The sequence below is a fragment of the Oncorhynchus keta genome, chromosome 12, assembly GCF_023373465.1.
Source record: "Oncorhynchus keta strain PuntledgeMale-10-30-2019 chromosome 12, Oket_V2, whole genome shotgun sequence".
Taxonomy (NCBI): Eukaryota; Metazoa; Chordata; class Actinopteri; order Salmoniformes; family Salmonidae; genus Oncorhynchus; species Oncorhynchus keta.
Genome location: NC_068432.1, coordinates 33,913,161 through 33,935,306, shown reverse-complemented (window position 1 = coordinate 33,935,306; position 22,146 = coordinate 33,913,161). Strand labels below are relative to the sequence as shown.

Sequence of the window (22,146 nt, the reverse complement as noted above, 5' to 3'; positions counted from 1 at the left end):
TTCAGAGTGGACGCGTTACTATACATACCATGTATGTCAGCCGAGTTAAATACACTTGATCACTCCAGCACATTCGTGCTCAAGACATTATTGCCAATCATTTGTGCACAGTACCAGTGCTCATAGCAGCAATTGTTTGTTGTGGACCTTAACAGCATATTGTGATCAAGGTGAACTCAAACAACCAGCATCGTCTTGCACAACCTGATTTGGACAAGTCTCTCAAATAATAATTAATTGAAAGAGTTATCATTTTGAACCAGATTACAGGATTTAAAAAAATATGGACTTTTGTCTCTATGCTGAATCCACTGTGTCTTAAATGTTACACCACCAGGCACTCAGCTAAGCAAGGTGCAGACCACTACAGAAGAGAAACCCTTGTATACTCAAACCTGGTCAGTATCTTTAGTATACGCATCATTTAAAAATGTGTAAATGTATGATCAGTTATGTCCTGGCTGGTACCTTGCTGAAATAAGAAGCAGGCTTTAGTTTATATAATATAGACATGTCACTATCCAGAAATAAGCAAATGGGTTAACTTTCAACAGCACACCGGGGAGAAATATATAGGTCAATGCATCTTTACTGAAAAACATCAAAACGACAGACACTTGTAGTTACAAATAACAGTGAAAAAATGGCTGTGCCCTGGACGTATTCGAATATGCCATACCGATAACAGTTATGTGAAGTAGTGACATGACCACACATTACATATACTTTTATAGGTACTCACCTTTTCTCATGACCTAATGCAGGGTTTCTCAAACTCAGTCATGGGCCCCCCCTAGGTACACGTTTGTTTTTGTCCTAGCACTACACAGCTGACTCAAATACCCAACTAATCATCATCAAGCTTTGATTATTTGATTTAGTTGTGTAATTCTAGGGAAAACACTCAAATGTGCACCTGGAGGGGCCCAGGACCGAGTTTGGGAAACCCTGACCTAATGCTACTTGTCTTTGTTGAGTTGCATATAGTTTGAAGAGTGGCTCTCTGTACATGTAGTTCATGCTCCGACCTAAAAACATCAACACCATAATTAGTCTGTCCACTCACTAAATCTAAAAGGATCAAGCCTCAAATGGTCCAGGATCGCAGTGGTTCATCTGCCAGACGAAAGCTGCTCTGTGTTGTGATTGCATGTGTAGCAAGGACATTGACAGGTTATCGGAAACAAAAGCACACTCAGCCAAGATTATTGGTTAATGTTGCAGCTGTCATCACGGTCCGAGACACATTGGTCTCTCTGCTCTGTCTTTTCCTGGCACAAACCCTCTGCCGTCCATCTTTCCATCGGCTGTGCGTGTCAAAGTGCCCTTTTGCTTATTGGTTACTGGCCACTTGGAGTTCTGAGCTGTAGTCAGACTCTCTCACTCCTGCTTTTGCACCTTTTCTGGATTTTCCTGGATCTTTTGATGAACAACTTTTAATGTGGTGAGAAAATTCCCCAGGAATAGGACAAGAAATGTCAGTGCCAACATAAATACCTGAAAAGATACAAACAAAGGCACTAGGAATGACATGTATTCATGACATTTAGTATAATGACATCACAAGGTTAAACTTCCAGCGTCAGAGAGAAGTCTTGTAACGAGCATAGGTTACAAGAAAATTCTAGACGAGCTTGCACAAGACGGGCTGGAAGTAGAGACATGTTGTACTGTATTGTATTTGAAAACAATGGACTTAGAGATTGTAGGGTAGTATTTCTGTCCTTACCTGCCACTCTTTACAGTCTTCATGTCCTGCCAACCGAAACAGAGTCATAGCATTGTACAGCTGCCAGAACTGTGAAGGGGATTGGAGAGAGAGAGAGAAAAGCTCAGTCCAAGACCTGAAACCTTATTCAAGCACACGAGCATGGAAGCTTACCCTGGAGTGTGTACATGTAAATGTATAAACAGCAGAAATAACCATCTTATTCACTGGAATAAGGAACACAATTAAAGCCTTGCAGTCATGTTGGGCAGACTTTATTTACAACAGTAACAGATTTTGCAATAACCTCTTACTTTCAGTTGACCGTCTCCCCACCCCACTCTCATCCCAGTCTGTGTGAAACACACTGGCACACACCCAGACTAACCCGACCTCATCCCTGGATGACCAATTAATACAATTGTGTTTAAGTTCATCACTGTTGAGAAAAGATATTAAGCCTGATACGTCAATGTCTTGAGTTGAAAGTAGTAGAAAGGTGGAATAAATGTAAACAACCTCTGAACTGAACCCATATTGAGGAGCTGCGTGGTGGTCTGGTGTTTGACTTACATGGCCGAAAAGAGAAATGGCAAGAGGAAGGTGAGCCCTCTCCATATCCATGACTGAAACCCCTCTGCAAAACAGACACGCATACATATACTAATGGTGGAAAATGTGGAAGGCACAAACTACAGAAAGTTTACATCCAGTTTAAAAAGCTTTGTCAAGGGTACAGGTTAATCATTAGACACACTATGGTAAGGATAATACAGTAAGCTATAGCAAAAACAGAGCTAAACATTCTGTATGTCAGAACCAATACTCTGTTCAAGGGGCAGCTGCAAACTGATTGTGAGATGTTATCCATCAGCTCTCTGTGGTCAGCCAGATAGAAATAAACTAGAGAAATGTATATCATAATTGCAATTTTGGCCAGTAGAAAGGAAAACTTGAGATTCAAAGAGTGTGATGTTCTGCAAGGTATTCCGACAACTGGGATTTCACTCAACATGGAAGAAAAACAACTTGCTTAATGGTAAAACCCCACCGTCGTCCCATTTTTGTAGTCATGGGGTTGCTTGTGGCCCACTTTATTGCAACAACTATTAACACACACAACTGTCTTGTAAATGGTTCAAAAGCCCACAGGGGTTTCCCAAGTCATAACCAAAAAGCAAGCCTTAGAAGCTTTCCTAACTGAAAAGGAGCTCATCTTACCCACTGTGAGGTCCAACTGATTTCTCTCCCCCAAAGCTCGTAACCGGTATAAGCAGCCACTTTGGTAGTAATATTGAAGAAAATGCACAAAGCCTGAAAAACAAAAGGATGGATAAATATAATATGTATGAAACACCTTTACAACCAATAATGTTTGAGCAATGACATGCACTTACATTACAGTAATTTGGGCTGTATTGTGTTTTGATTTTTTCCTCAACACAATAGTTACGTAACAAGACTATTAAACGCAACACAAAAATGTCAACTATTTTACTGAGTTACAGTTCATATCAGGAAATCAGTCAATTGAAATAAATTCAGCAGGTCCTAATCAATGGATTTCACATGACTGGGCAGGGGCCCACCCACTAGGGAGCCAAACCGACCCAATATGAAATAGTTTCTCTTCACAAAAGTTATTTATTACAGACAGAAATACTCCTCAGTTTTATCAGCTGTTTGGGTGACTGGTCTCAGACAATCCCACAGGTGAAGAAGCCGGATGTGGAGGTCCTGGGCTGACGGACGTGGTTACATATGGTCTGCGGTTGGAGGTACTGCTAAATTCTCTAAAATTACGTTTGGAGGTGGCTTATGGTAGAGAAAGGACTATCCAATTCTCTGGCAACAGCTCTGGTGGACATTCCTGCAGTCAGCATGCCAATTGTACACTCCCTCAAAACTTGAGACATCTGTGGCATTGTGTTGTGTGACAAAACTGCACATTTAGAGCGGCCTTTTATTGTCCCCAGCTCAAGGTGCACATGTGTAATGATCATGCTGTTTAATTCTTGATATGCCACACCTGTCAGATGGATGGATTATCTTGGCAAAGAAGAAATGATCCCTAATAGGGATGTAAACACATTTGTGGAAAATAAGCTTTTTGTGCACATGGAAGATTTCTAGGATATTTTATTTCAGCTCATGAAACATAGGCCCAACACTTTACATGTTGCATTTATATTTTTGTTCAGTATAAATAGAAAAAGTAGATGCTTACTCTGGTAAATGGAGAATGCAAGGAATTGACTTCTAAACATCTGATACATGGACCCCTCTGGCCTTTGAGAAGAAGCAAACAGAGGAACCAATCAATACAGGTGATGGGATAACGTTAATCAATCAAACTGCTTGTCAGAAAACCTTTGAAGGCAACTGCCAACAGATGTTTTGCTTTTGACCAACAGCAATTCAAAGAAAGTGTTCAAAGTTTAAAAAAATAAAAATAAAACACTTACCAGGTAAGCTTTACACCTGATAGGAAGGTAGAGACATAATGATGGGAAACCCACCACCCTTTGATCCTGAAAGGACACATGGAGTGGAATTAGAATAAAGAAGCATAACTTGGTAGGCACACTGGTAAAGTATTTTGATCTCACAGAGTAAAAAAATTAATAAATAAATAAAAAAATCACATAAAAAGCTTAGTAGCTCACCGGGACCCATTGCTCATGAGGATGCTTTCCCTTATGGTCAAAGTGCAGTAGTACCAAACCAGCAAGAAGTTGAAGATTTCATCTGTGACACTGCAACAACAAAACAGACATTTACAACTACTTCGCTTTGATGAAACATTAAAAGATGCTGCAAGGAAACATCAAATGCATAACATAGCCAACTCACCGGTAATTGAGCAAAAAGAGACAGGTTATGGCCCCAAACATCAAGATTATTGTCATAAAAAGCTTGAACTTCTCATATTCATCTTTATAGGCAAATCTGCTCCAGAGAATAGAACAAACAGGGGTCATAAGCAGAAACCATGGGGATGTGACTGAATACAGATATTTTGTTAAAGCACACTTACTTTGCCTGGTTGCTGAGAAGTGTTACATTCACATTGCCAAGCACCAAATTTAAGTACAATCTGAAAAGAGACAAACATTTTACAATATGCTTTGACACCCTCATATGGCAACATCTGTAACCAAAATATGTAATAATCAAGTCATCAAATACACTGACCCATTCTTCTTTGGCAAATAGGCTTCCATATCAAAGAAGAAGTTCTCTTTGTCTTTAATTTGCATTTGGATGTCTTTGATCAGTTCCGTTTCTTTCTCATCACTTGTTTTTGTGCACCTGTCGAAGAAAATTAAACCTTTAAACCCTCAGGTCCTACTTATGGGGACCTTTGGTACAAGAAAATAAGACAACCATTCTGTGTCAACTGACAGCACTAAGAGTAGGCTACTTACTTGCACAGACTGTGCCCGAGATCTTTTAGACCCTTCCGCTGTTTACTAATGGCACTGCTGCATGTTGCCTGGAGGTTGGTGAGCTCATCGAGCTTCTGCCTGTACACTTTGTGAGTTTCCTATAAATAAAATGGAAATAAATTACCGAAGGATGTTTCATCTGTACTCAAATATGTTGATAGCAGAGACTGTCAAATCGGCAATTATTTTATTTTGAACTTATCCTGTCCTTTCAAGTGGTGTCAAGAAGGAAATGAGAGGGAAAGAAGCCACTGCACCCTGGGTAAAGTGACCCTTATTTGCTACATACCTGCATTGGTTGACTGATTTAACTGCGCCAAGGTTACAATTTGGGAGATTTCACTATAAAAACAACTAGCTAGCTACTAATCATTGTTATCAACCTGAGCTAGCTAGTTTGCTTGCTTGTTATTATGACCTCAACAAGCTATTATTGCTAGTTAACGAGCTAACGTTTGCCAGTCACTGGCCAAATTTCCATATATTAAAATCTAGCTAGCTGCACCAATTCAAGTAAACCTGACTTGCATACCCCAGGATACTATACCCAACAAAAATATAAAATGCAACAATTTCAAAGATTCTACTGAGTGAGTTACAATTCATAAGGAAATCAGTCATTTGACTGATTCGCATAGAGTTGATCAGGCTGTTGATTGTGGCCTGTGGAATGTTGTCCCACTCTCCAATGGCTGTATGGAGTTGATGGATAATGGCGGGAACTGGAACACACTGTCTAACACGTCGATCCAGAGCATCCCAAACGTACTCCATGTATGACATGTCTGGTGAGTATGCAGGCCATGGAAGAACTGCGACATTTTCAGATGTCAGGAATTGTATACAGATCTTGGGTCAGTGCACTTTCATGCTGAAGCATGAGGTGATGGCGGCGGATGAATGGCACAACAATGGGCCTCAGAATCTCATCACATATCTCTGCATTCAAATTGCCATCGATAAATTGCAATTGTGTTCAGTGTCCATAGCTTATGCCTGCCCATAACATAAACTCACCGCCCCATGGGGCACTTGGGGGTTATGGTTCACAACGTTAACTTCAACAAACCGCTTGCCCACACAAAACCATACGTGGCCTGCGGTTGAGAGGCCGGTTGGATGTACTGCAAATTCTCTAAAACGACAGAGGTGGCTTATGGTAGAGAAAGGAATATTAAATTCTCTGGTAACAGCTCTGGTGGACATTCCCGCAGTCAGCATGCCAATTGTACGCTCCCTCAAAACTTGAGACATCTGTGGCATTGTGTTGTGACAAAACTGCACATTTTAGAGTGGCCTTTTATTGTCCCCAGCACAAGGTACACCTGTGTAATGATCATGCTGTATAATTCTTGATATGCCACACCTGTCAGCTGGATGGATTGTCTAGGAAAAGGAAAAATGCTCACTAATAGGGATATAAACACATTTGTAGACAATTTGAGAGAAATAAGTTTTTGTGCATATGGAACATTTCTGGGATCTTTCATTTCAGCTCATGGAACCAACACTTTACATGTTGCGTTTATATTTTTGTTCAGCATAATTATATTAGAAAGTTCCTGAATACAAAATATTGTGTACAATTATAACGTTATCCGATAACCCAGCATACTAATTTGACAAAAGGTTAACTGAACCAGCTAGCTAGCAAACGAACTAACAGGCTAGCTAGCAATCTACTAAACTGAGTTGACAATCGTAGCTATATCGTCTCCTCTCTTGTCGAACTGACGGTAGTACACGTCACGCTACGCACTAACGTTAGCTAGCTGTCAAACAGGCTTCACATAGGCCTACCTGTAATTGTTGATACTCTTGGTCAATTTCTTCCCAATCAGTTTGACACCTTTGCAGGGACATTGTGACAGTTAGCGGCACGAGCTAGCTATTTCGCTTCCTCCGACTCCCTGTACAGAACCTCCAGATGGCTACAGTACAGCCGCAGACAGTTGTATTTTTTGGTAGCTACCACTGAGGCATAATAAGAATGGTAGCTACAGCTGTTCAAGATTATTTTTCCATGTCACGCTGCGCGCATGCGTCAGACCGCCCAAATATTCAAATGTCCATTCGTGACGTCACATTTCTAAAAGTGCAGAAATATTAATACTAGACAGGAACACCTACTACAATAACAGCTTCACATTACTGTTTGAGAAAAATGTTTTGGATAATGATTTGAAGAGCAGTATAATACATTTACAAGAACTAAAAATGTTACTGACTCAGCGCAAACGCTGACAGGAAAATGTGTACGTCTATACAAGTTGGTTGCTATGGGGATAGAACGCTTGGTCACAGACATTTACATTACATTTACATTTAAGTCATTTAGCAGACGCTCTTATCCAGAGCGACTTACAAATTGGTGCATTCACCTTATGACATCCAGTGGAACAGTCACTTTACGATAGTGCATCTAAATCTTAAAAGGGGGGGTGAGAAGGATTACTTATCCTATCCTAGTTTACATTGAGTGTATTTGTGTGTCCATTTTTTCAGGCCAAGATGATTACGATCGTTTGAGGCCACTCTTATACCAGAATGCCAACCTGGTGTTAGTTTGTTATGATGTGACCAACCCCACCAGTTTTGAAAATGTCTTAATCAAGGTAAGCTCATTGATCATGATTAATCTACGATATTACATTATCCAGTGACAGCCAATGACATTCATATTCTGCCCAACAACAGCCAACACTAAGTAAGCAGCTAACCACAGTGAATTTAAGGGCCTGCATGTTTTGCTAGGATCCCGGTACAGTGCATAATAGATCTAGTGAGTATTGTCGGTACAAATAAACAATCACAACATTAGTCACCACAGAGAGGTGGGAAAGCGATTGCGAGTTCACCACTTATGTGGTTAGACATCACATCTAGGCAGGAATTTGATGAATGATTGTTGGAGATTGACTTTGATGTGACTGTGTACATTCCTTTGACTTTGTTCGCTACTTGTGACTCAACCAGAGCACATGAACTTTGACCCCAGTGGCTTGGCCTGAAAAACAGACGGGAATGTGCTGGAAGCCTCCCTCAATGAGCAGGGAGATGTCAATAAAGAGCCATAAATGCATGCCATGTGATAAAGTCAAGGGGAATGCAGTCAGAGTGAGACTTTGTAAGCACAAACCATTACAGCAAGGGAGGGGGTAAACACGCCTACTTGTAGAACCGATACCTGGGTAGACGTAGAGCCAAACCAAACAACCTGTCAATGTAGTATTTTTGTAGGCTATTTTATTAGTATCTGTTTCCTCTGTTTGGTCATTGATGAAACTTAGCGTTAATTGTTTATGGGTCCAGTCAATGAAAATATGAAAACAGTACACACACACAGTATGCAAACACCATGATCCCGAGTGTAATCCCAATGTGACAGTTTGAGATCCTTCCTAACTTGACCTCTTACCTCTACATTCACTATTGTGTTCTGCTGTCTCACACAGTGGTACCCGGAAGTGAACCACTTCTGTCGCGATGTTCCTGTCATTCTGATTGGCTGTAAGACTGACCTGAGGAAGGATAAGGAGCGTACCAGGAGGCTAAAAGCCATGGACCAGGCTCCCATCACTTACACACAGGTGAGGATCAACCTGTCCCCCTGATGACAGGGTTTATACACATAACTTGAGGTGTGGTGCTTTGACTTTAACCATTTCATTTGAATTATGGATAATGGCTTTCAAATGCTTGATCCTAGAAAACCTTCTCTGCTTTGCCCTGTTTACCAGTCTCCAATTCTGGTCCAGTACTCCCTGTCATCCAGTGACTGCTCATTGTTTGGTTCCACAGGGTGAGGAGACCAGGCGGCATATGAGTGCTGAGCTTTATCTAGAGTGTTCAGCCAAATACCGGGAGAACGTAGAGGACATTTTCAGAGATGCCACCAAAAAGCCCTGGCATCAAGCCGCAGAGCAAGACAACGTACGAAGAAGAGGCATTGTGTCATCCTGTGACCTCGTTCTAGTGAAAGGACAGAGGCTTGAAGTCCATTGACACAACAGGGGACACTGTCCTCTGGTCTTACATGCCAAAGCTACACATTCTGCTGCTTGTCTATTATAAACAACTGCTTGCCACATCCTGGGTCATCCTAATTCAATTTCAAGAAGAGCCTGTTCTATCCCCAACCAATTCATGCCTTTGGGATCTGAACAATGATATTGAACACTGAACTAATATCTACTAAGATCTGCTAGGATAGAGATGGAATTCCTGCTAGTTCTATGGCACAAGCTCTATCCTGGGATTCTAGAGTGGTTTTGTTAATTACTAGCTACGTTAGACCAGGGTGTAAATTGGCATATAAAAGCAGATTGAGATTGTACTTCATATACCTTTTTCAAATATCCTTTTATCAATTACTGAATTTCTATTTTTACTTTTATAAAGAACTTATGCCTATTGCTGGCCTTTTGTGGTGTTTATTTTTTTAACATCTCTCACGATCATTGAGTGGTTGATTTGTAAAACATTTTTTTGTAGCAGTTCCATTTCTAGGACGAGGCACTGACCTACTTAATGTACTGTGTTACCTTGAATAATTCTTCCTCACAGCTCTGGTCCACTGATCACTATCACCTGGCAAGATTTGTTTCAGGAAGTTGTCTGTTAATGGATACCTACCTACTCAGGGAAAATATCCGTTACATATGTTCATGTAAGCGGCTTACCCTTTCTGCAGTGGATGATAAGTACTAATCAGTGACCGTGCTTACTAAGCATGTTGATACACAGTGCACCATCTGAGTACAATGTGATGCTGCACCTTTTATATTGTCAGGGCAATGTACTGTGGTTGAAAGCTGTTAGAAATGAGCTCCTTTCAAAGCTGGAGTCTGGACAAATATTTATTGCAGGTCACTAAATTAAATGACAGTGCCCACTAGTGGTGGATGCTATAAAAAAGACAAGGCAGTGTTTCCTACTTAGATAACTGAATAATATGGACATGCTGATTGATATGTATGTTTAGGAAAGAAACACATCACATGATTTTTAGTTGTAAAATTACATTACACAGAGCCATATATATCCATGTATGTAAATAAATGGCTCTGACATAAGTATATTCCCCCAAGAGGGAACAGCTACCATCAAGCGAAGCTGATTCAATATTAACATAGGTCATGTTGAAAATAAATCAGCCCAATCAATTAAATGACACAACTAAACATAATGAAAAGACATGACAAAATATTTTAATCAGATGTTTTATTTGTCTTACAGCCATGTATACAGTGTGAAAAAGCAGTAAGAGACAGCATAAATTAAATGATTTTTGTCCAGTGTCTCTTGTTACAGGTGTACATTCAGGCACAAGTTAGTCTTAGGACAATCCATGACATGAACATTAAACCAAACTAACAATACATGAGGAAATAGGATCTGTTGTGTACTGCATTGTGGCAGATTTGACAGCTGACCATTAGACCAAAATGTGAAATTCAATAACATGCTTTAGCTTTTTCCTACAAGTGTAACAAAAGTGGTTCCCTTCGAGAGTACAATAGATTTTTTTTTTTAATGAAAAGACTAAAAGTCCAAGACCTTACATTTTCCCCAATAACATAACACTTGATTCCAAATGGAACAAAAACATACATCACGCAATTGTGACAGGCTACAGTGAGAGATAAGGCATTTAGAAAGCCCTGTCACTAAGTAATACAAGTTTAGACTTTGTTCAAATGCACATCTAATAACAGTAAAAAATTAAATGCTGAAAATGGGTACAAAAACTCTTGAGAATTGTACATAGTTCAGAGTGGACGCGTTACTATACATACCATGTATGTCAGCCGAGTTAAATACACTTGATCACTCCAGCACATTCGTGCTCAAGACATTATTGCCAATCATTTGTGCACAGTACCAGTGCTCATAGCAGCAATTGTTTGTTGTGGACCTTAACAGCATATTGTGATCAAGGTGAACTCAAACAACCAGCATCGTCTTGCACAACCTGATTTGGACAAGTCTCTCAAATAATAATTAATTGAAAGAGTTATCATTTTGAACCAGATTACAGGATTTAAAAAAATATGGACTTTTGTCTCTATGCTGAATCCACTGTGTCTTAAATGTTACACCACCAGGCACTCAGCTAAGCAAGGTGCAGACCACTACAGAAGAGAAACCCTTGTATACTCAAACCTGGTCAGTATCTTTAGTATACGCATCATTTAAAAATGTGTAAATGTATGATCAGTTATGTCCTGGCTGGTACCTTGCTGAAATAAGAAGCAGGCTTTAGTTTATATAATATAGACATGTCACTATCCAGAAATAAGCAAATGGGTTAACTTTCAACAGCACACCGGGGAGAAATATATAGGTCAATGCATCTTTACTGAAAAACATCAAAACGACAGACACTTGTAGTTACAAATAACAGTGAAAAAATGGCTGTGCCCTGGACGTATTCGAATATGCCATACCGATAACAGTTATGTGAAGTAGTGACATGACCACACATTACATATACTTTTATAGGTACTCACCTTTTCTCATGACCTAATGCAGGGTTTCTCAAACTCAGTCATGGGCCCCCCCTAGGTACACGTTTGTTTTTGTCCTAGCACTACACAGCTGACTCAAATACCCAACTAATCATCATCAAGCTTTGATTATTTGATTTAGTTGTGTAATTCTAGGGAAAACACTCAAATGTGCACCTGGAGGGGCCCAGGACCGAGTTTGGGAAACCCTGACCTAATGCTACTTGTCTTTGTTGAGTTGCATATAGTTTGAAGAGTGGCTCTCTGTACATGTAGTTCATGCTCCGACCTAAAAACATCAACACCATAATTAGTCTGTCCACTCACTAAATCTAAAAGGATCAAGCCTCAAATGGTCCAGGATCGCAGTGGTTCATCTGCCAGACGAAAGCTGCTCTGTGTTGTGATTGCATGTGTAGCAAGGACATTGACAGGTTATCGGAAACAAAAGCACACTCAGCCAAGATTATTGGTTAATGTTGCAGCTGTCATCACGGTCCGAGACACATTGGTCTCTCTGCTCTGTCTTTTCCTGGCACAAACCCTCTGCCGTCCATCTTTCCATCGGCTGTGCGTGTCAAAGTGCCCTTTTGCTTATTGGTTACTGGCCACTTGGAGTTCTGAGCTGTAGTCAGACTCTCTCACTCCTGCTTTTGCACCTTTTCTGGATTTTCCTGGATCTTTTGATGAACAACTTTTAATGTGGTGAGAAAATTCCCCAGGAATAGGACAAGAAATGTCAGTGCCAACATAAATACCTGAAAAGATACAAACAAAGGCACTAGGAATGACATGTATTCATGACATTTAGTATAATGACATCACAAGGTTAAACTTCCAGCGTCAGAGAGAAGTCTTGTAACGAGCATAGGTTACAAGAAAATTCTAGACGAGCTTGCACAAGACGGGCTGGAAGTAGAGACATGTTGTACTGTATTGTATTTGAAAACAATGGACTTAGAGATTGTAGGGTAGTATTTCTGTCCTTACCTGCCACTCTTTACAGTCTTCATGTCCTGCCAACCGAAACAGAGTCATAGCATTGTACAGCTGCCAGAACTGTGAAGGGGATTGGAGAGAGAGAGAGAAAAGCTCAGTCAAGACCTGAAACCTTATTCAAGCACACGAGCATGGAAGCTTACCCTGGAGTGTGTACATGTAAATGTATAAACAGCAGAAATAACCATCTTATTCACTGGAATAAGGAACACAATTAAAGCCTTGCAGTCATGTTGGGCAGACTTTATTTACAACAGTAACAGATTTTGCAATAACCTCTTACTTTCAGTTGACCGTCTCCCCACCCCACTCTCATCCCAGTCTGTGTGAAACACACTGGCACACACCCAGACTAACCCGACCTCATCCCTGGATGACCAATTAATACAATTGTGTTTAAGTTCATCACTGTTGAGAAAAGATATTAAGCCTGATACGTCAATGTCTTGAGTTGAAAGTAGTAGAAAGGTGGAATAAATGTAAACAACCTCTGAACTGAACCCATATTGAGGAGCTGCGTGGTGGTCTGGTGTTTGACTTACATGGCCGAAAAAGAGAAATGGCAAGAGGAAGGTGAGCCCTCTCCATATCCATGACTGAAACCCCTCTGCAAAACAGACACGCATACATATACTAATGGTGGAAAATGTGGAAGGCACAAACTACAGAAAGTTTACATCCAGTTTAAAAAGCTTTGTCAAGGGTACAGGTTAATCATTAGACACACTATGGTAAGGATAATACAGTAAGCTATAGCAAAAACAGAGCTAAACATTCTGTATGTCAGAACCAATACTCTGTTCAAGGGGCAGCTGCAAACTGATTGTGAGATGTTATCCATCAGCTCTCTGTGGTCAGCCAGATAGAAATAAACTAGAGAAATGTATATCATAATTGCAATTTTGGCCAGTAGAAAGGAAAACTTGAGATTCAAAGAGTGTGATGTTCTGCAAGGTATTCCGACAACTGGGATTTCACTCAACATGGAAGAAAAACAACTTGCTTAATGGTAAAACCCCACCGTCGTCCCATTTTTGTAGTCATGGGGTTGCTTGTGGCCCACTTTATTGCAACAACTATTAACACACACAACTGTCTTGTAAATGGTTCAAAAGCCCACAGGGGGTTTCCCAAGTCATAACCAAAAAGCAAGCCTTAGAAGCTTTCCTAACTGAAAAGGAGCTCATCTTACCCACTGTGAGGTCCAACTGATTTCTCTCCCCCAAAGCTCGTAACCGGTATAAGCAGCCACTTTGGTAGTAATATTGAAGAAAATGCACAAAGCCTGAAAAACAAAAGGATGGATAAATATAATATGTATGAAACACCTTTACAACCAATAATGTTTGAGCAATGACATGCACTTACATTACAGTAATTTGGGCTGTATTGTGTTTTGATTTTTTTCCTCAACACAATAGTTACGTAACAAGACTATTAAACGCAACACAAAAATGTCAACTATTTTACTGAGTTACAGTTCATATCAGGAAATCAGTCAATTGAAATAAATTCAGCAGGTCCTAATCAATGGATTTCACATGACTGGGCAGGGCCCACCCACTAGGGAGCCAAACCGACCCAATATGAAATAGTTTCTCTTCACAAAAGTTATTTATTACAGACAGAAATACTCCTCAGTTTTATCAGCTGTTTGGGTGACTGGTCTCAGACAATCCCACAGGTGAAGAAGCCGGATGTGGAGGTCCTGGGCTGACGGACGTGGTTACATATGGTCTGCGGTTGGAGGTACTGCTAAATTCTCTAAAATTACGTTTGGAGGTGGCTTATGGTAGAGAAAGGACTATCCAATTCTCTGGCAACAGCTCTGGTGGACATTCCTGCAGTCAGCATGCCAATTGTACACTCCTCAAAACTTGAGACATCTGTGGCATTGTGTTGTGTGACAAAACTGCACATTTAGAGCGGCCTTTTATTGTCCCCAGCTCAAGGTGCACATGTGTAATGATCATGCTGTTTAATTCTTGATATGCCACACCTGTCAGATGGATGGATTATCTTGGCAAAGAAGAAATGATCCCTAATAGGGATGTAAACACATTTGTGGAAAATAAGCTTTTTGTGCACATGGAAGATTTCTAGGATATTTTATTTCAGCTCATGAAACATAGGCCCAACACTTTACATGTTGCATTTATATTTTTGTTCAGTATAAATAGAAAAAGTAGATGCTTACTCTGGTAAATGGAGAATGCAAGGAATTGACTTCTAAACATCTGATACATGGACCCCTCTGGCCTTTGAGAAGAAGCAAACAGAGGAACCAATCAATACAGGTGATGGGATAACGTTAATCAATCAAACTGCTTGTCAGAAAACCTTTGAAGGCAACTGCCAACAGATGTTTTGCTTTTGACCAACAGCAATTCAAAGAAAGTGTTCAAAGTTTAAAAAAAATAAAATAAAACACTTACCAGGTAAGCTTTACACCTGATAGGAAGGTAGAGACATAATGATGGGAAACCCACCACCCTTTGATCCTGAAAGGACACATGGAGTGGAATTAGAATAAAGAAGCATAACTTGGTAGGCACACTGGTAAAGTATTTTGATCTCACAGAGTAAAAAAATTAATAAATAAATAAAAAATCACATAAAAAGCTTAGTAGCTCACCGGGACCCATTGCTCATGAGGATGCTTTCCCTTATGGTCAAAGTGCAGTAGTACCAAACCAGCAAGAAGTTGAAGATTTCATCTGTGACACTGCAACAACAAAACAGACATTTACAACTACTTCGCTTTGATGAAACATTAAAAGATGCTGCAAGGAAACATCAAATGCATAACATAGCCAACTCACCGGTAATTGAGCAAAAAGAGACAGGTTATGGCCCCAAACATCAAGATTATTGTCATAAAAAGCTTGAACTTCTCATATTCATCTTTATAGGCAAATCTGCTCCAGAGAATAGAACAAACAGGGGGTCATAAGCAGAAACCATGGGGATGTGACTGAATACAGATATTTTGTTAAAGCACACTTACTTTGCCTGGTTGCTGAGAAGTGTTACATTCACATTGCCAAGCACCAAATTTAAGTACAATCTGAAAAGAGACAAACATTTTACAATATGCTTTGACACCCTCATATGGCAACATCTGTAACCAAAATATGTAATAATCAAGTCATCAAATACACTGACCCATTCTTCTTTGGCAAATAGGCTTCCATATCAAAGAAGAAGTTCTCTTTGTCTTTAATTTGCATTTGGATGTCTTTGATCAGTTCCGTTTCTTTCTCATCACTTGTTTTTGTGCACCTGTCGAAGAAAATTAAACCTTTAAACCCTCAGGTCCTACTTATGGGGACCTTTGGTACAAGAAAATAAGACAACCATTCTGTGTCAACTGACAGCACTAAGAGTAGGCTACTTACTTGCACAGACTGTGCCCGAGATCTTTTAGACCCTTCCGCTGTTTACTAATGGCACTGCTGCATGTTGCCTGGAGGTTGGTGAGCTCATCGAGCTTCTGCCTGTACACTTTGTGAGTTTCCTATAAATAAAATGGAAATAAATTACCGAAGGATGTTTCATCTGTACTCAAATATGTTGATAGCAGAGACTGTCAAATCGGCAATTATTTTATTTTGAACTTATCCTGTCCTTTCAAGTGGTGTCAAGAAGGAAATGAGAGGGAAAGAAGCCACTGCACCCTGGGTAAAGTGACCCTTATTTGCTACATACCTGCATTGGTTGACTGATTTAACTGCGCCAAGGTTACAATTTGGGAGATTTCACTATAAAAACAACTAGCTAGCTACTAATCATTGTTATCAACCTGAGCTAGCTAGTTTGCTTGCTTGTTATTATGACCTCAACAAGCTATTATTGCTAGTTAACGAGCTAACGTTTGCCAGTCACTGGCCAAATTTCCATATATTAAAATCTAGCTAGCTGCACCAATTCAAGTAAACCTGACTTGCATACCCCAGGATACTATACCCAACAAAAATATAAAATGCAACAATTTCAAAGATTCTACTGAGTGAGTTACAATTCATAAGGAAATCAGTCATTTGACTGATTCGCATAGAGTTGATCAGGCTGTTGATTGTGGCCTGTGGAATGTTGTCCCACTCTCCAATGGCTGTATGGAGTTGATGGATAATGGCGGGAACTGGAACACACTGTCTAACACGTCGATCCAGAGCATCCCAAACGTACTCCATGTATGACATGTCTGGTGAGTATGCAGGCCATGGAAGAACTGCGACATTTTCAGATGTCAGGAATTGTATACAGATCTTGGGTCAGTGCACTTTCATGCTGAAGCATGAGGTGATGGCGGCGGATGAATGGCACAACAATGGGCCTCAGAATCTCATCACATATCTCTGCATTCAAATTGCCATCGATAAATTGCAATTGTGTTCAGTGTCCATAGCTTATGCCTGCCCATAACATAAACTCACCGCCCCATGGGGCACTTGGGGGTTATGGTTCACAACGTTAACTTCAACAAACCGCTTGCCCACACAAAACCATACGTGGCCTGCGGTTGAGAGGCCGGTTGGATGTACTGCAAATTCTCTAAAACGACAGAGGTGGCTTATGGTAGAGAAAGGAATATTAAATTCTCTGGTAACAGCTCTGGTGGACATTCCCGCAGTCAGCATGCCAATTGTACGCTCCCTCAAAACTTGAGACATCTGTGGCATTGTGTTGTGACAAAACTGCACATTTTAGAGTGGCCTTTTATTGTCCCCAGCACAAGGTACACCTGTGTAATGATCATGCTGTATAATTCTTGATATGCCACACCTGTCAGCTGGATGGATTGTCTAGGAAAAGGAAAAATGCTCACTAATAGGGATATAAACACATTTGTAGACAATTTGAGAGAATACGTTTTTGTGCATATGGAACATTTCTGGGATCTTTCATTTCAGCTCATGGAACCAACACTTTACATGTTGCGTTTATATTTTTGTTCAGCATAATTATATTAGAAAGTTCCTGAATACAAAATATTGTGTACAATTATAACGTTATCCGATAACCCAGCATACTAATTTGACAAAAGGTTAACTGAACCAGCTAGCTAGCAAACGAACTAACAGGCTAGCTAGCAATCTACTAAACTGAGTTGACAATCGTAGCTATATCGTCTCCTCTCTTGTCGAACTGACGGTAGTACACGTCACGCTACGCACTAACGTTAGCTAGCTGTCAAACAGGCTTCACATAGGCCTACCTGTAATTGTTGATACTCTTGGTCAATTTCTTCCCAATCAGTTTGACACCTTTGCAGGGACATTGTGACAGTTAGCGGCACGAGCTAGCTATTTCGCTTCCTCCGACTCCTGTACAGAACCTCCAGATGGCTACAGTACAGCCGCAGACAGTTGTATTTTTTTGGTAGCTACCACTGAGGCATAATAAGAATGGTAGCTACAGCTGTTCAAGATTATTTTTCCATGTCACGCTGCGCGCATGCGTCAGACCGCCCAAATATTCAAATGTCCATTCGTGACGTCACATTTCTAAAAGTGCAGAAATATTAATACTAGACAGGAACACCTACTACAATAACAGCTTCACATTACTGTTTGAGAAAATGTTTTGGATAATGATTTGAAGAGCAGTATAATACATTTACAAGAACTAAAAAATGTTACTGACTCAGCGCAAACGCTGACAGGAAAATGTGTACGTCTATACAAGTTGGTTGCTATGGGGATAGAACGCTTGGTCACAGACATTTACATTACATTTACATTTAAGTCATTTAGCAGACGCTCTTATCCAGAGCGACTTACAAATTGGTGCATTCACCTTATGACATCCAGTGGAACAGTCACTTTACGATAGTGCATCTAAATCTTAAAAGGGGGGTGAGAAGGATTACTTATCCTATCCTAGTTTACATTGAGTGTATTTGTGTGTCCATTTTTTCAGGCCAAGATGATTACGATCGTTTGAGGCCACTCTCATACCAGAATGCCAACCTGGTGTTAGTTTGTTATGATGTGACCAACCCCACCAGTTTTGAAAATGTCTTAATCAAGGTAAGCTCATTGATCATGATTAATCTACGATATTACATTATCCAGTGACAGCCAATGACATTCATATTCTGCCCAACAACAGCCAACACTAAGTAAGCAGCTAACCACAGTGAATTTAAGGGCCTGCATGTTTTGCTAGGATCCCGGTACAGTGCATAATAGATCTAGTGAGTATTGTCGGTACAAATAAACAATCACAACATTAGTCACCACAGAGAGGTGGGAAAGCGATTGCGAGTTCACCACTTATGTGGTTAGACATCACATCTAGGCAGGAATTTGATGAATGATTGTTGGAGATTGACTTTGATGTGACTGTGTACATTCCTTTGACTTTGTTCGCTACTTGTGACTCAACCAGAGCACATGAACTTTGACCCCAGTGGCTTGGCCTGAAAAACAGACGGGAATGTGCTGGAAGCCTCCCTCAATGAGCAGGAGATGTCAATAAAGAGCCATAAATGCATGCCATGTGATAAAGTCAAGGGAATGCAGTCAGAGTGAGACTTTGTAAGCACAAACCATTACAGCAAGGGAGGGGGTAAACACGCCTACTTGTAGAACCGATACCTGGGTAGACGTGAGAGCCAAACCAAACAACCTGTCAATGTAGTATTTTTGTAGGCTATTTTATTAGTATCTGTTTCCTCTGTTTGGTCATTGATGAAACTTAGCGTTAATTGTTTATGGGTCCAGTCAATGAAAATATGAAAACAGTACACACACACAGTATGCAAACACCATGATCCCGAGTGTAATCCCAATGTGACAGTTTGAGATCCTTCCTAACTTGACCTCTTACCTCTACATTCACTATTGTGTTCTGCTGTCTCACACAGTGGTACCCGGAAGTGAACCACTTCTGTCGCGATGTTCCTGTCATTCTGATTGGCTGTAAGACTGACCTGAGGAAGGATAAGGAGCGTACCAGGAGGCTAAAAGCCATGGACCAGGCTCCCATCACTTACACACAGGTGAGGATCAACCTGTCCCCCTGATGACAGGGTTTATACACATAACTTGAGGTGTGGTGCTTTGACTTTAACCATTTCATTTGAATTATGGATAATGGCTTTCAAATGCTTGATCCTAGAAAACCTTCTCTGCTTTGCCCTGTTTACCAGTCTCCAATTCTGGTCCAGTACTCCCTGTCATCCAGTGACTGCTCATTGTTTGGTTCCACAGGGTGAGGAGACCAGGCGGCATATGAGTGCTGAGCTTTATCTAGAGTGTTCAGCCAAATACCGGGAGAACGTAGAGGACATTTTCAGAGATGCCACCAAAAAAGCCCTGGCATCAAGCCGCAGAGCAAGACAACGTACGAAGAAGAGGCATTGTGTCATCCTGTGACCTCGTTCTAGTGAAAGGACAGAGGTTTGAAGTCCATTGACACAACAGGGGACACTGTCCTCTGGTCTTACATGCCAAAGCTACACATTCTGCTGCTTGTCTATTATAAACAACTGCTTGCCACATCCTGGGTCATCCTAATTCAATTTCAAGAAGAGCCTGTTCTATCCCCAACCAATTCATGCCTTTGGGATCTGAACAATGATATTGAACACTGAACTAATATCTACTAAGATCTGCTAGGATAGAGATGGAATTCCTGCTAGTTCTATGGCACAAGCTCTATCCTGGGATTCTAGAGTGGTTTGTTAATTACTAGCTACGTTAGACCAGGGTGTAAATTGGCATATAAAAGCAGATTGAGATTGTACTTCATATACCTTTTTCAAATATCCTTTTATCAATTACTGAATTTCTATTTTTACTTTTATAAAGAACTTATGCCTATTGCTGGCCTTTTGTGGTGTTTATTTTTTAACATCTCTCACGATCATTGAGTGGTTGATTTGTAAAACATTTTTTTGTAGCAGTTCCATTTCTAGGACGAGGCACTGACCTACTTAATGTACTGTGTTACCTTGAATAATTCTTCCTCACAGCTCTGGTCCACTGATCACTATCACCTGGCAAGATTTGTTTCAGGAAGTTGTCTGTTAATGGATACCTACCTACTCAGGGAAAATATCCGTTACATATGTTCATGTAAGCGGCTTACCCTTTCTGCAGTGGATGATAAGTACTAATCAGTGACCGTGCTTACTAAGCATGTTGATACACAGTGCACCATCTGAGTACAATGTGATGCTGCACCTTTTATATTGTCAGGGCAATGTACTGTGGTTGAAAGCTGTTAGAAATGAGCTCCTTTCAAAGCTGGAGTCTGGACAAATATTTATTGCAGGTCACTAAATTAAATGACAGTGCCCACTAGTGGTGGATGCTATAAAAAAGACAAGGCAGTGTTTCCTACTTAGATAACTGAATAATATGGACATGCTGATTGATATGTATGTTTAGGAAAGAAACACATCACATGATTTTTTAGTTGTAAAATTACATTACACAGAGCCATATATATCCATGTATGTAAATAAATGGCTCTGACATAAGTATATTCCCCCAAGAGGGAACAGCTACCATCAAGCGAAGCTGATTCAATATTAACATAGGTCATGTTGAAAATAAATCAGCCCAATCAATTAAATGACACAACTAAACATAATGAAAAGACATGACAAAATATTTTAATCAGATGTTTTATTTGTCTTACAGCCATGTATACAGTGTGAAAAAGCAGTAAGAGACAGCATAAATTAAATGATTTTGTCCAGTGTCTCTTGTTACAGGTGTACATTCAGGCACAAGTTAGTCTTAGGACAATCCATGACATGAACATTAAACCAAACTAACAATACATGAGGAAATAGGATCTGTTGTGTACTGCATTGTGGCAGATTTGACAGCTGACCATTAGACCAAAATGTGAAATTCAATAACATGCTTTAGCTTTTTCCTACAAGTGTAACAAAAAGTGGTTCCCTTCGAGAGTACAATAGATTTTTTTAATGAAAAGACTAAAAGTCCAAGACCTTACATTTTCCCCAATAACATAACACTTGATTCCAAATGGAACAAAAACATACATCACGCAATTGTGACAGGCTACAGTGAGAGATAAGGCATTTAGAAAGCCCTGTCACTAAGTAATACAAGTTTAGACTTTGTTCAAATGCACATCTAATAACAGTAAAAAATTAAATGCTGAAAATGGGTACAAAAACTCTTGAGAATTGTACATAGTTCAGAGTGGACGCGTTACTATACATACCATGTATGTCAGCCGAGTTAAATACACTTGATCACTCCAGCACATTCGTGCTCAAGACATTATTGCCAATCATTTGTGCACAGTACCAGTGCTCATAGCAGCAATTGTTTGTTGTGGACCTTAACAGCATATTGTGATCAAGGTGAACTCAAACAACCAGCATCGTCTTGCACAACCTGATTTGGACAAGTCTCTCAAATAATAATTAATTGAAAGAGTTATCATTTTGAACCAGATTACAGGATTTAAAAAAATATGGACTTTTGTCTCT

At 40.1% G+C, this 22,146-nt stretch overlaps 3 protein-coding genes across 10 annotated transcripts in view; 2 read left to right on the top strand and 1 right to left on the bottom strand.

Annotated features, from left to right (window-relative positions):
• LOC127906333 (rho-related GTP-binding protein RhoF-like) overlaps window positions 1–22,146 on the top strand; it is a 51,165-nt gene that overhangs the window by 8,828 nt on the left and 20,191 nt on the right. The window lies entirely within an intron of this gene.
• Window positions 1–22,146, top strand: part of LOC118391391 (rho-related GTP-binding protein RhoF-like) — a 39,590-nt gene that overhangs the window by 8,175 nt on the left and 9,269 nt on the right. For 2 of the 5 annotated variants that reach the window (XM_052458050.1, XM_052458052.1), the window contains exons 3-5: window positions 7,663–7,772; window positions 8,613–8,747; window positions 19,883–20,071. In XM_052458050.1, coding sequence (XP_052314010.1) covers window positions 7,663–7,772; window positions 8,613–8,747; window positions 19,883–20,047 — 410 coding nt within the window. In that variant the 3' untranslated portion in view covers window positions 20,048–20,071. Of the gene's footprint in view, window positions 1–7,662; window positions 7,773–8,612; window positions 8,748–8,958; window positions 9,571–18,587; window positions 18,698–19,536; window positions 19,672–19,882; window positions 20,072–22,146 lie in introns of those variants that run through there. The other 3 variants (XM_052458049.1, XM_052458051.1, XM_052458048.1) reach the window with 2 other exon arrangements.
• On the bottom strand, window positions 2,191–18,030 carry LOC127906324 (transmembrane protein 120B). Of its 4 annotated transcripts, none has more exons than XM_052458043.1 (12): window positions 17,884–18,021; window positions 16,064–16,182; window positions 15,831–15,947; window positions 15,673–15,732; window positions 15,488–15,583; window positions 15,301–15,390; window positions 15,101–15,166; window positions 14,863–14,924; window positions 13,858–13,950; window positions 13,154–13,272; window positions 12,657–12,725; window positions 10,364–12,424 (listed from the first exon to the last, which is right to left on the bottom strand). In XM_052458043.1, exons 1-12 carry the CDS (start codon window positions 17,944–17,946, stop codon window positions 12,308–12,310), a joined length of 1,071 nt encoding a protein of 356 aa, XP_052314003.1. In that variant the 5' UTR covers window positions 17,947–18,021; the 3' UTR covers window positions 10,364–12,307. The 4 variants fall into 4 exon arrangements, with proteins under 4 accessions (XP_052314006.1, XP_052314005.1, XP_052314003.1 ...); XM_052458044.1 differs by having other exon boundaries at window positions 13,208–13,272; XM_052458046.1 differs by lacking the exons at window positions 10,364–12,424; window positions 12,657–12,725; window positions 13,154–13,272; ... (6 more) ...; window positions 15,831–15,947; window positions 16,064–16,182 and adding exons at window positions 2,191–2,345; window positions 2,930–3,022; window positions 3,936–3,997; ... (4 more) ...; window positions 4,904–5,020; window positions 5,137–5,255 and having other exon boundaries at window positions 17,884–18,030.